Consider the following 12,531-nt stretch of genomic DNA (forward strand, 5'->3'; position numbering starts at 1 on the left):
ACAATTTACATAATTTTTCTAATATTTTTACTTCAATTTTATTTGTTGATGACACAAACTTGTTTTACGTTTATATCAACATCGACTTCTTATTTGAAACAGTCAATAAAGAACTAACAAGTTTAACTGAATGGTTCAAGTCGAATAAACTATCCTAAAATATAAGTAAAACCAAATATACTCTTTTTTATAGACTCCACGAAAAAAAAAATTAAAACTTTTTTAAAATCCATTAAAACTTCCGTATCTTTGTATTGATAATTCTAATATAAAAAGAGAGCACTCACGCGCGTTCTTAGGAGTATTTCTCGACGAGAATCTTCCATGACGCGAACACATAAGTATAATAAAATATAATGTAAGAAAATAAGATATCAAAAATTATTTGTTTATTATATAAAGTTAAAAAGTTTTTAAACCAAAACTTTTTAAAAAACATATACTTTTCTTTTATGCACAGCTACCTTAGTTATGGGAATATTGCTTGGTGCAGCACAAACGCAACCAAAATAAAAAAGTTACTCAGTAGACAAAAAAATGCTGTATGAATTATTTCAAACATAAATAGTTTAACTATTTACGTTTGAAAAAAGGCCTTCAAAAGGTTTATTTAATAAACTAAATACACTCAACGTTTATCAACTAAACAGTTATCAGATACTTACTTTTATGTACAAAATTGATAACATAATGACACCTGTAATATTTAATACCTTTTTAACATAATAAATCATTTTTACTCTACTAGATTTTCAAATCAGAACATTCAACCCAAAACCTACATTCAACCCAAAACCTATTATACATTCAACCCAAAACCTATTATACATTCAACCCAAAACCTATTATACGGCCACCAAATACTCTATTGCAAATAGAGGACCAAATTATGTAAAAAATTATGGAATTCTAAACTTAACATCGACATCATTACAACTACTTTTTTTCGTTCATTTAAAATAAAACTTAAACAAAAACTTTTGACCATTGACAATGAATTAAGTTATTTCTAAATATCTTAGATAATCTATTTTATTTATTTACTTAATTATTTTATTGTTTATGTTATTATATATTTTTTATACATACATGTTTTCTTTTTTTTTTTTTTTTTTAAATTCATTTTTATCTTATTTTATATTATTTTTTTGGTTGTTTTTTTTTTTTTAATTTTTTTTTTTTCCCTATGCGAACAAGCCGCCTGGTTTGCTTTTTTCTGTTCTTGCTATTATTAAGTTTTTCTTTTCTTGTTATCATTAAAACTGTGTAAAAATAACTCTTAAACCTATTAATATTCAAATCAACTCTTATACTTAATTTTTTTTTAGTCCATCTTGAGGTTTTCATTGTCTTTTATTAAGTTGTGCCATATTTTTTTGTTTTTGTGTTTTTGTTTTTAGGCTTTTGTTAATTAAATAAAAAGTATATATTTCAATTATTTTTGAACGGTATTATAAAAAATTTATCTAATAAAATAATTGCTTGTAATGTAAAAATACGATGTGAACTATGGGGTTTAGTGATAAGACTACTGTTGTCTTATTTTTGCCCCGGCCATGTAAATATTTATTTATACATATATCGTAAAAAATAAAAATAAAATTGGCTGCTTGGATACCGTCGCCACAAAAAATGGTAACCAAGACGGAAATAGAAGCGCTAATCAAGAGAATATCTGTTCTTGAAACAGCGATTGTTGTGAAAGATAATCAAATTGTGGAATTAGAGAAAAGAGTTAAAACGCTGGAGGACAAAACAAAAAATGCTGTGACTTCAACAGTGAACATTGGAAATGACTGGGTTAATGTGGTGTCGCGAAACGCAAAAAAACCGAAAGAACAACTAGTTGTGGTTAACGCAGCAATTAATGAGCAGAAGGAGCGAAAAAAACGCGAAAAGAACGTCATCATATATGGAATTAAAGAGTCGAGCAAAACTGAGGGCAAAGATAAAAATAAAGAAGACAAGAAAGCAATTGAGGACTTACTAAAAACAATAGGAAAAAAAAATGTTAAACCGATACATTTAAGGAGATTCAAATCAAAAAATGCTGCAAAACCAGGCCCGATTCTACTCGAATTATCCGAAGGCGAAAGAAATCCTCTTTTACTCGCGTCAAAAACGCTAAGAGAAAAGCAAGATTTTAAACAAGTCTATATATGCCCAGACTTGACAGTGGCCGAGAGACTACATGACTTTGAGTTGAGGAAGAAACGAAACGACTTAAATTCGTAGCTTGACGCCAACTCGCCCTTTCGATATGCGATTCGTGGAAACGAGATTGTGCGATTTAAAAAATAACCATAAAGTAAAAAAAATGAAAGCGAAAAAAAGCGATAATTTATCGTATTTATCCTGTATATATTTGAACGCCACTTCACTAAACAACAAGTTTGAGGAATTTAAAGTATTGTGTCACCTGAATGAACCAAACATAATCGGAGTAACGGAAACATGGTTTAGTGAAACTTCAATTACGTGTGTGGAAAATTTTTGCTTATATCGTAGCGACAGAAAAGAGTTTGTATTTACGTGAATAGCGAAATAACGTCTTATGAAGTAAATGAAAAATGGCTATTGACGACTGACTTAGAACAAATCTGGACTGTACTAGTTTTCGGGAACGACAAATATTTGGTAGGATGCATATACCGACCAAACGATGTGGTAGATATGGAAATGTTCAGAAATGTTTTCAGAACTGCAAGAGAATATGTGGACAAACGGGGTTTTAAAGATCTTCTAATAATGGGTGACTTTAATTTTCCGAAAATTGAATGGTCAGATGGAGCAGTTCATGCAATAAATTCCAGTGAACAATCGATAGAACATCATTTCTCGGAAATAATAAACGACGAATTTCTAATTCAGCACGTCGCAATACCTACTTTTCAACTAAACGAATCAATGTACGAGAATACATTGGATTTACTGTTCAGATTATTTCAAGTTGAGACAAATGCGGTATTAGGGAATATAAGCAAAGGACATCTTGTAATTTGCTTTAAGTATGCACTCAATCACCATGAGACAAAAACTGTGGCTAGCAATCGGAAATATATTTTAAAAAAAGTTGACTTCGCAGGAATTAAAATTTTTTTTACAAATACAGACTGGGTAAACATTTTTGATGCAATTAATGTCCAGGAGATGCACGACACGCTCATTTTTTATGTTAACGAAGCTTGTCAAAAATATATACCGTGTCACAGCTCGAAAAACAGGACTCGTAAAACAGGACTTGTGAAGAACAAAAGACGAATGAGACATTTAAACTGTTGCACAAATTTGAAAAACAAAAATATGGTAAACGAATACAAAGCATTGTGTAAAACAGTTAAAATTGAAACGAGAAAAGCCAGAAAAAAATACGAACGCGAACTGGTCTACAAATCGATTAGAAACAAGAAGATACTATTTAAATATGTGAACGATCAACAAAATGTGAAGAGCTCAATTAAAGTGATAAAAAACGTCGAAGGAAATGTTACAAATACGACTAGTGAGATTGTTGACATTTTAAACGAAAATTTTCAAAACTCTTTCACTAGAGAGGGCGACCAAGTATTACCAGAATTCGGATCGAGATGTGGGGGTAAATATTTAGATTTTGACGAGAGTGCAATTAATTACAGTGACGTAGTAACAAGATTAAGCAAATTATCCATTGAGAAATCATGTGGAGTTGATCAATTGAGTACTATCATTTTAAAAAATTGCGCTGAAGGACTAGCAATGCCAATCACATTGATATTTATGTCTTCGATTGATAAGAGCGAACTACCTAAGCAATGGAAATTTGCGAACATTACCCCAATCTTTAGGAACAAAGGCAGTAAGCTAGAAGCGAATAATTATCGACCAGTATCACTGACTTCTGTGCCGTATAAAATTCTGGAGAGCATAATAAAAGACTCACTTTTGGCACATTTTACGAACAATAAATTTTTATCGAAGTGTCAACATGGATTTGTTAAATCTAGATCATGCACGACAAATCTCATGGAAACTGTGGATTATTTAACAAAAAATATCGCAATGAATCGTCCGGTAGATGTGGTTTATTTAGACTTTGCGAAAGCTTTCGACACAGTGCCGCACAAAAGACTCGTTTTAAAATTAAAAGCGTATGGAATGCTAAAGTGGTTAGAGGAATTTTTAAAAGATAGAAAGCAACGCGTAGTCAACGGTGATACTGTTTCGAGCTGGCGCGATATCTACAGCGGAGTTCCGCAGGGATCGGTAATTGGCCCGATATTGTTTGTTTTGTTCATAAATGACCTGCCGGATAGAATACAAAATGTAGCCAAGCTCTATGCAGATGACACCAAAATAATGATCGATGTGAACTCAATAGAGAAAATAAACAGTCTTCAACGAGATATAAACAGTGCTTGGGACTGGTCTAAAGAATGGTTAGTGAAATTCAATAAAGAAAAATGCGAAATAATACATTATGGAAGTAACAATCCAAAACACGATTATTCTATGGATAATGTTGTCCTAGGGCAAACTACTATTCAAAAAGATCTAGGCATATTATTCTCAGCAAACATGAAATGAAGACAGCAGATTATATCTTGCAGCTCAAAGGCAAATAAAATGCTGGGAATGATTAAAAACACATTTGTGAAACTGGATGTGCAGACTCTTAAAGTCTTATACGTGACGTTTGTTCGCCCAATAATTGAATTCGCGGTTCCAGTGTGGTCCCCTTAGCTTAAAGGAGAAATAGAACTGCTCGAGAAAGTTCAACACAGGGCTACGAGACTCAATCCGACTCTGGCACAAATGAAATACGAGGAAAGACTGGAGACTCTTGGCCTCAGCCCATTATGTGAACGCAGACTTCGTGGAGATTTGATCCAGACTTATAAGTTATTAAATAAAATTGAAAATGTGGACTTTTTAAACGGTTTCAAGCCTAATGATTTTCAATTATCTAGAGAAAACGGTGTCAGGTTTGAACGCGAAAAAACAAAGTGCAACTTAAGACACTCATTCTTTACTAACAGAATAACAAAACCATGGAATAAACTACCTAAAGATGTAGTTAATGCAAAATCAGTAAACAGTTTTAAAGCACAAGTAGACAATTGGCTCCTTTTAAATAAAATTAATACTGATAATGCTGTCTAAGAGTGTACACTTACACACACTCGTCGTCGTCGGGCGGCTACAGCATCTACTACTTCTACTACTACTACATATTGGCATTGTAGCAATATTTATACGGCGAATTATATATATATATATATATATATATATATATATATATATATATATATATATATATATATATATATATATATAAAAGCATTATTTACGCGAAAATCTCCATCTTTAGACCTCCCGCCTTCTCCTCTGTGGCACCTTGTACATTTTAATCCCCCCCCCCCCTCCTTCCCTTTCCTTCCGTACATATGCTTAATGGTCTTACTCTCCTCTTCCCAACTATAGTTACTATTATAGTGAGTTTAATCAGCTGCGAACATCGAAAATTAGTCAGCAATGTCAACATCTCAAGCTTGTGTTGAGAGATTGTTTTCTGATTTCACTTTACTACTGTCACCTTACCATGCTTCTATGAACTCAGTTTTGGTGAAAACCATTTTATTTTTACGAATGAACAAGATCTTCAAATGATTGATTGAAGTAAATAATATACAATGTTCTAACATAAAAGAAAGTTTAGAAAATGATAATTTATATATTGTCATACGATAAAATTAGCAAATAACATAAAAATTATACAAAATTAACAAAAATTAAATTTTAATTTAGTTTTTTTTTAAGGTGACGATTAACGTAATTTAACGTGTTATATATATATATATATATATATATATATATATATATATATATATATTACATATATATATATATATATATATATATACATATATATACACAATGTATATATATATATATATATATATATATATATATATATATACATATATATATATATGTTGTATATATATATATATATATATATATATATATATATATTATATATATATATATACATATATATATATATATATGTTGTATATATATATACACAATGTATATATATATATATATATATATATATATATATATATACATATACTTATATACATATATATATATATGCATATATATATATATATATATACATACTTAACAAATATATATATATATATATATATATATATATATATATATATATATATATATATATATATATATATACTTAACAAATATATATATATATATATATATATATATATATATATATATATATATATATATATATATATATATAAAGAATATTACATAATAAACATTATAAAAAAACTAAATGTTATATTATAACTAAATGCAACAACATAAATTGCAGACAACATAGCAACAAATAGTAACAACATAAATTCCAGACAACAAAGCAACAAGAAAATAAGATGATTACTTTCTGCATGATCTTTTCAAAATTTTAAAATTTATTTTTTATTTTTACAAGAACATTGTAGAATTACTTGTTCATTGACGAAATAAGTATATTAAATCAAAAAAAAGTCTTGAAGGTAGTCAATAAATACTTTTATTACTAATTTTAAAGATCATTAAAATATATTTATAGAATTGTTTAATTTTTTTTCTTCACATTATGATACCATGTTTTGAAAACACTTTATGATTACTTGTTTTTGGTTATTTTTTTTATTGGTAGTTGGAAAAAGTAATTTTTTGACGCCTTTTTTAATTTCATCATTTAATGTGCCATATATAACTGGATTAATAGAGCTGTTTGCGATCATAAAAAAATTTGCTGTTACAAAAATGTAGTTTATAAACTCTTTTTTAGTTACATTTGGAGAAATTGTTGAAACTACAAATACTGTATGTTGTGGTAAAACGCATATAAAGTAAACGATTACCAATACAACAATCATTTTGAGAATTTTATTTAACTGTTTTTTCCGTCGAATAATGTCCCTGCAGTTTGCTCTCTTTTTTCGTTCTCTTTTAAGTACTTTCAATTCTGTGTTGGTATAGACCGCTATAATATCGCTTAAAAAACGAACTTGAAGTTTTTTATTACAAGTAACTTTTGTGTGAACCGTACTGTTTGCGCTGCTAAAGGACAAGTTTTGAAATTGTATATGGTAAATAATAAGAATGTAGGTCAACACAATAAATATTAGCGGAATAACAAATTGAATGGCAAATATAGTGAACCAGTAAACACGTGATAGGTGAATGTTAGGCCAGTGCTCATTACAATACATAGTTGATGCATTTACAACAAACATTAATGGCATGCTCAATAAGAAAGCAAATATCCATATACCAATTATCCATCGAACAACAGAAGATGCTTTTCTTTTGATTGCGGTCATCGGTTGCTTAATCGCAATATACCTGTCTCTAGTAATAACGACTAGTGTATATATTGAGGCGTTTACGGTGCATGAGTTTACAGGGTATAAAATTTGACATAAAACAGTTCCAAGACCCCATACCCACTGGGTATGAATTTGATAAGCTTCCATAGGCAAGTATACAAGTAAAACAATTAAATCGGATACAGCTAAGTTTAATGTAAGAATATGAATTATTTTCTTGTTTTTCTTTCGATGAATAACTAAACATACTAAAAGATTTCCAAAAAAACCAATTAGAAATGTTATCACGTATGCAAAGTAAATTAGTGTTGTAAACCATTTTGATAGATCTGCGTTTGACCCTAGATGAGCTTTTGTCAAATTAAAAACCAAACTACTGTTCACAAAAATAGCCTTTGGAATTGAAGAATTTTCAGTTTTGTTTTTATTTAATAAAATCATTTCAAATAACAATTAGTATTAAACAGGTTGTAACAATTAATAAATAAGTCGTAACTACAAGATACACCGTAACAACGAGCTGCAATACAAATGGATTACATTGGACTAATTGTATTGAAAATGGATACATCAAAGTTCAACAGCTTATAATTAGGAGTCTAAAAAAAAAATATTTTTTAAAATGCTTTTTTTAATATTATCTCATTAATGTTTTTGTAATGTATTATCTCATTAATGTTTTCATTAATGTCTTTGAAATTATCTCCTTAAACCAAGTGTTTAAAAATCAAAAATTATTTGTGAATGAAATTGTTAATAATAACTACCAAATAAATATTAAGATAATAAAACAAATATTAATAATTACCAATGGGCACTTGAAAAAAATTTTTTGAGCTTAACACTCTAAATTTGCAATTTCCTTTTTATAAAATTTGTTTTGGTAAGTTTGATATCTAATATTACTTTCTTTAAATACTATTTTATAAAAACTTTTATATAAGTTTATTCATTTTAAATAAAAATTAAACTCTCTCACCCTTTTTTAAATTTTTGGTTTGAGAATTACATATGTTAAAAAAGTCTTTTTCTCAACACGTCATTTTGGGTTTTAAAGAATAATTTAACAGCTTGCGTGTGGAATGGGTGGAATTGGGTGTTGAATCTAAAATTACTTACTTGATTGCACAGTAACGTTATGAGCTTTTAGTGTTATATTATTTGTTATTACATTGAAGTTTATAACTTTAGTTCAATAAATATTTTTTTTTTTTTATGTTCATACCTGGATTTGCTTTTTTCTATTTGAGAAAGGAAAGCCATTGAGTTTTCAATAAGTGAAAGTTATTAAGAAGCAATTCTACAATCTTTTGTAAGCACTTTGTTTTAAATAGTGTTGAATCATAAAATGGTTAATCGGAAACACACACAAGAAGAATTATAATTTACTAGAAGCAATTGTGAATTCTTTTTATTAATTTTCAAAACGAATTTTAAAGAATCTGATAGCTAAATAAAAATAAATGCTTGTAGAAGTAAACTTCCAAAAAATCTGTTTGCGAAAAAATGAAACAAAAGCTTCGATAAACTGCATTAAACTGAAATAATTCGATTAGGATATACATGCACCCTAGGTCTTTGTGAAGTAAATTATGAAGTTTTTTATTCAATAAAAAGAATGCTCAATGCCATTCAAAGATTTAGCAATAAGAAAATGTTGTCTGAAGAATACAGAGGTTGCAAAGGTAGCCAGAATGTAGCAAATTTGAAAGGAAAAAAACAGTATTAAACCATAGCATTTTAGTTTTGTTGAAAAATAACTTTTAAATTTATCAAGTAGAGGCTCGTCAAATAAAGATTTTTTCCTTAAACATTGCGCTGTTTGTTTTTCATTTTAATGATATTTTCCTATAAAAACTTCGACAATTCACTTTCTCATAGAAGTAAAATCACACGTTCAAAGTTTGTTGAATAAATTTTACGAATATGTTTCTTTGCGAAAACATAAAATGTTATAAGAATTATTTATTGCTTTTAGTAAATATTTTTAAAATGTTTTTAAAAATATTTACAAAAATGTTTTTAAAAATAATTTCAATAATGTTTTCAAAAATATTTACCATAATGTTTTTAAAAATATTTACAAAAATGTTTTTAAAAGAATACACAAAAATGTAAACCATTTTTTAAAAACAAACTTTGGTGAATGTTTGTTATAAAAATATTTACAAAAATATCTTTAAATCGGACGCTAAATAACAATTATTAGGTTGTTAATGTTGTTGTTGTTGTTGTTGTTGATTTTTTTGAAAAAAAATATTACTAATGAAATGGCTGAATAAACATAACATAAAAATAAAAACACAAAGTGTTAAACACTCTGAAACCATGTGTTTCAATTTTATGTTTTAAACAACACCCTGAAACCATATGTTTCAAAATAATATCATATATAATTTACTATATATTATTATAAATATTTATTATAAAGTGTTGAAAATGTTAAACACTTATAAAACAAAATCAAAACATTTATATTTTGGTTTCTATATTTTATGAACAAAAAACTAAAATAAACGGTTGTCGAACTAAAAGTTTTTAAAAATTAGTTAATTAATGAAACACCAAGCGAATAGAAAAAATAACAAACATATAAAAAATAAATATAATAATTGAATGTAAAAAAAAAGAAAGAGCTTAAATTTTTTGATAAAACAATAAATTGAAAAATATTATATAAAAAAAAAATTATGTTTAATAGTTATAATCAAGGTTTACTATTCAATACTTTTGGGGTTTTAAATTTTACATATAGTTTTTACACAATAATATTTTTCAACAAAAGTTATTTAGGCGAATGATGTCTACTTTTGTTGGTATTTTTGTTTTCTGGCATAAATCAGCGCAGTTTTTTCAAAACGTTCTCATGTGAGATAAGCATGAAAATACACATGATTAGGATTTAGAGCTTACCTGAACCAAGCAAAAAAGGAACACCAAAATGTTCTAGGAATACTAAAGTTTCATGACTATATTACATGCAGCCATGCTACATCATTGCTAATATATTTAATGTTGTTTTTTATTGAAAAGTATCGGACTATAATGAACAACATTTTAAATTTTAATTAGGTGTAGATAAGTGTTTCGATAAGTGTTTCGATAAGTGTTTCGAATGATATAGACAAGGATCATCTTTTTAAAATTAGGCATTAGATTTAAATGGGATTGGGATTGAATTCTATTTTATTTTTATTGAAACATAAATGCGACGTACATACTAGAAGGCATACATAGGGTGTACATACTTTAAGTAGCCGTACACATTAATTAAAGTTTTTTACCCAAACAAATAGTTATATATTAGCACGTAAAATTTTTTACAAGAGTGTATTATAAATATATATAAATAAGTTTAGACGTCACCATTAATCCATTTTTTTTTTTAATTTTATGGTTCAAATTAAGTTTAATTGCAGATACAAAATTAATAACAAATATTGTACACTAGGGTTATGACTTTTTTTCAACCCCACACTCCTGTACTGTAGTTTGATGAAATTTTACCTAAAAAGCACAAAATAAACTATTATTTGCATATCTTTTAAAAAAAGTTTACCCCGCCATTAAAAAATCAATTTTGACATAAGTTCTACTATGTATTCAAATGTATTTAGAATGTCATAGTCAATAAATTTTTAATCCAACAATGACTCAGACCGTTGACCTTGCTCTTGCTTGTTGTATTGAAGGAATAGAAGGTGCAATTTGTTTTTATTTTTGCTTCATGAATACATTTCCTTTATTACTTTGATTGCGCGCTCTGCGCATTGATTACTTCTGGGGATCTGTAGTATGGATGGCTCTTGCTTTCAGTAATTTTTCAAAGAGCCTAAAGCCTTTTTGTATAGATTCAGTACTTCAGCCAAGTTATTAAAGTTGTTTTTGTTGTACAGTTGGTATGTAAACCAATGGTCTGCCCAGCCAAACGAAATAATTTGACATACTCTCTGTAGAACTGCCCTTGTTGAAGGAATTAAAATGAAGGCCAGGATTTCTAGTACTCTGGAACTCCACCTCGCATTGCTGATTTTAGGTAATTTCTGAAACCTGATCAATGAAAAATGTCCCTTTTTATCAAAAAATTGGAACACTCGAGTAAGATTAAATAAAAATTTCATATCATCTCTCCAGTCTGATGTTTCAAGAACTACTTCTATTCCGTTATCAAACTGTGTTTTCAGTTGTTTGTATTCCTTCAACAGTTGAAATATAAATGGATATTCGATGTTCGGCAATTGTGTTTTACTTCCAAGTTCTTCATCCATCACCAAACGGAGGATTTTATCTAATGCATAGTGTTGACAACTGATAAACTGAGGTTTGTTGATTTGTTTATCTTTGAACATTCGTTGTAATATTTCAACTACACCATTCTATTTCCAGTGTTAACGCTGGTGGTAACTGCAACAATCATCTGTATTGAATTCCATTGGTGAAATTCATCGAGGATTTTAGAAAGCAATAGTTTTCCCCCAGCCATCAACCAAGTTCAGGACATCCAATATGATTGCTCTTTTTTCATTTTTAAGGACGACCACTTGATAATCGATTCCGTTGATGTGCTTGCCATCAAAGTGTAAGGACCAACTTTCCACATGCAACTTTTAAATTATTTCTTTTTTCAGCTTTTATGCCTCTTTGATTGTTGACTTGTAAATAGCTAATTGATATGGAGTTGGGATGTCAATGCCTTCACGAGCCAATTGCTTGCATATGTTAGCAGCTTTGTGTGTTGATACTCTTGTGTAGGTTACCAAGTTGACTGGAATTTTGGTTTTATGATGTTTTCTGCTTGGTCTAGTAGTCTCATCTTCTTCTTCATCGTTTTCATAGTTACTGTCGTCAGTATCACTCAGAATTACAAGTCAGAATCACAAGTCAGAATTACTAAAATCAGGGTAGTAAGTTGATGAGTTGGATAACCTATTAGAAAGTTTTTGTCTTTTAGAGGGATGGATTTCTTTACTGGCCGCTTGGCCTATAGAGTATACCACGATTCCTTTGCTTTCCACTTGGAGATGGTACAATTGCTTGTCATCGGAAGATAACCATATTCCATCTACTTTAGTTATATCAAAAATTTCATCAAGGGGTTCGTAGGTTTCCCGCTTGACACATTCATCATAACATTTTAGTA

At 28.6% G+C, this 12,531-nt stretch overlaps 1 protein-coding gene across 1 annotated transcript; it reads right to left on the reverse strand.

Annotated features, from left to right (window-relative positions):
- Window positions 1–6,588: 6,588 nt before the first annotated feature.
- LOC136080437 (somatostatin receptor type 5-like) lies at window positions 6,589–9,139 on the reverse strand. Its single transcript, XM_065797064.1, has 2 exons — window positions 8,617–9,139; window positions 6,589–7,990 (listed from the first exon to the last, which is right to left on the reverse strand). Exon 2 carries the CDS (start codon window positions 7,830–7,832, stop codon window positions 6,651–6,653), a length of 1,182 nt encoding a protein of 393 aa, XP_065653136.1. The 5' UTR covers window positions 7,833–7,990; window positions 8,617–9,139; the 3' UTR covers window positions 6,589–6,650.
- Window positions 9,140–12,531: the final 3,392 nt, after the last annotated feature.

This window comes from Hydra vulgaris, chromosome 05 (genome assembly GCF_038396675.1).
Source record: "Hydra vulgaris chromosome 05, alternate assembly HydraT2T_AEP".
Classification (NCBI taxonomy): domain Eukaryota; kingdom Metazoa; phylum Cnidaria; class Hydrozoa; order Anthoathecata; family Hydridae; genus Hydra; species Hydra vulgaris.

Bases quoted from the DNA above. Each gene is read 5' to 3' on its own strand.
- LOC136080437 (XM_065797064.1), bottom strand. From the start codon at position 7,832: ATGATTTTATTAAATAAAAACAAAACTGAAAATTCTTCAATTCCAAAG.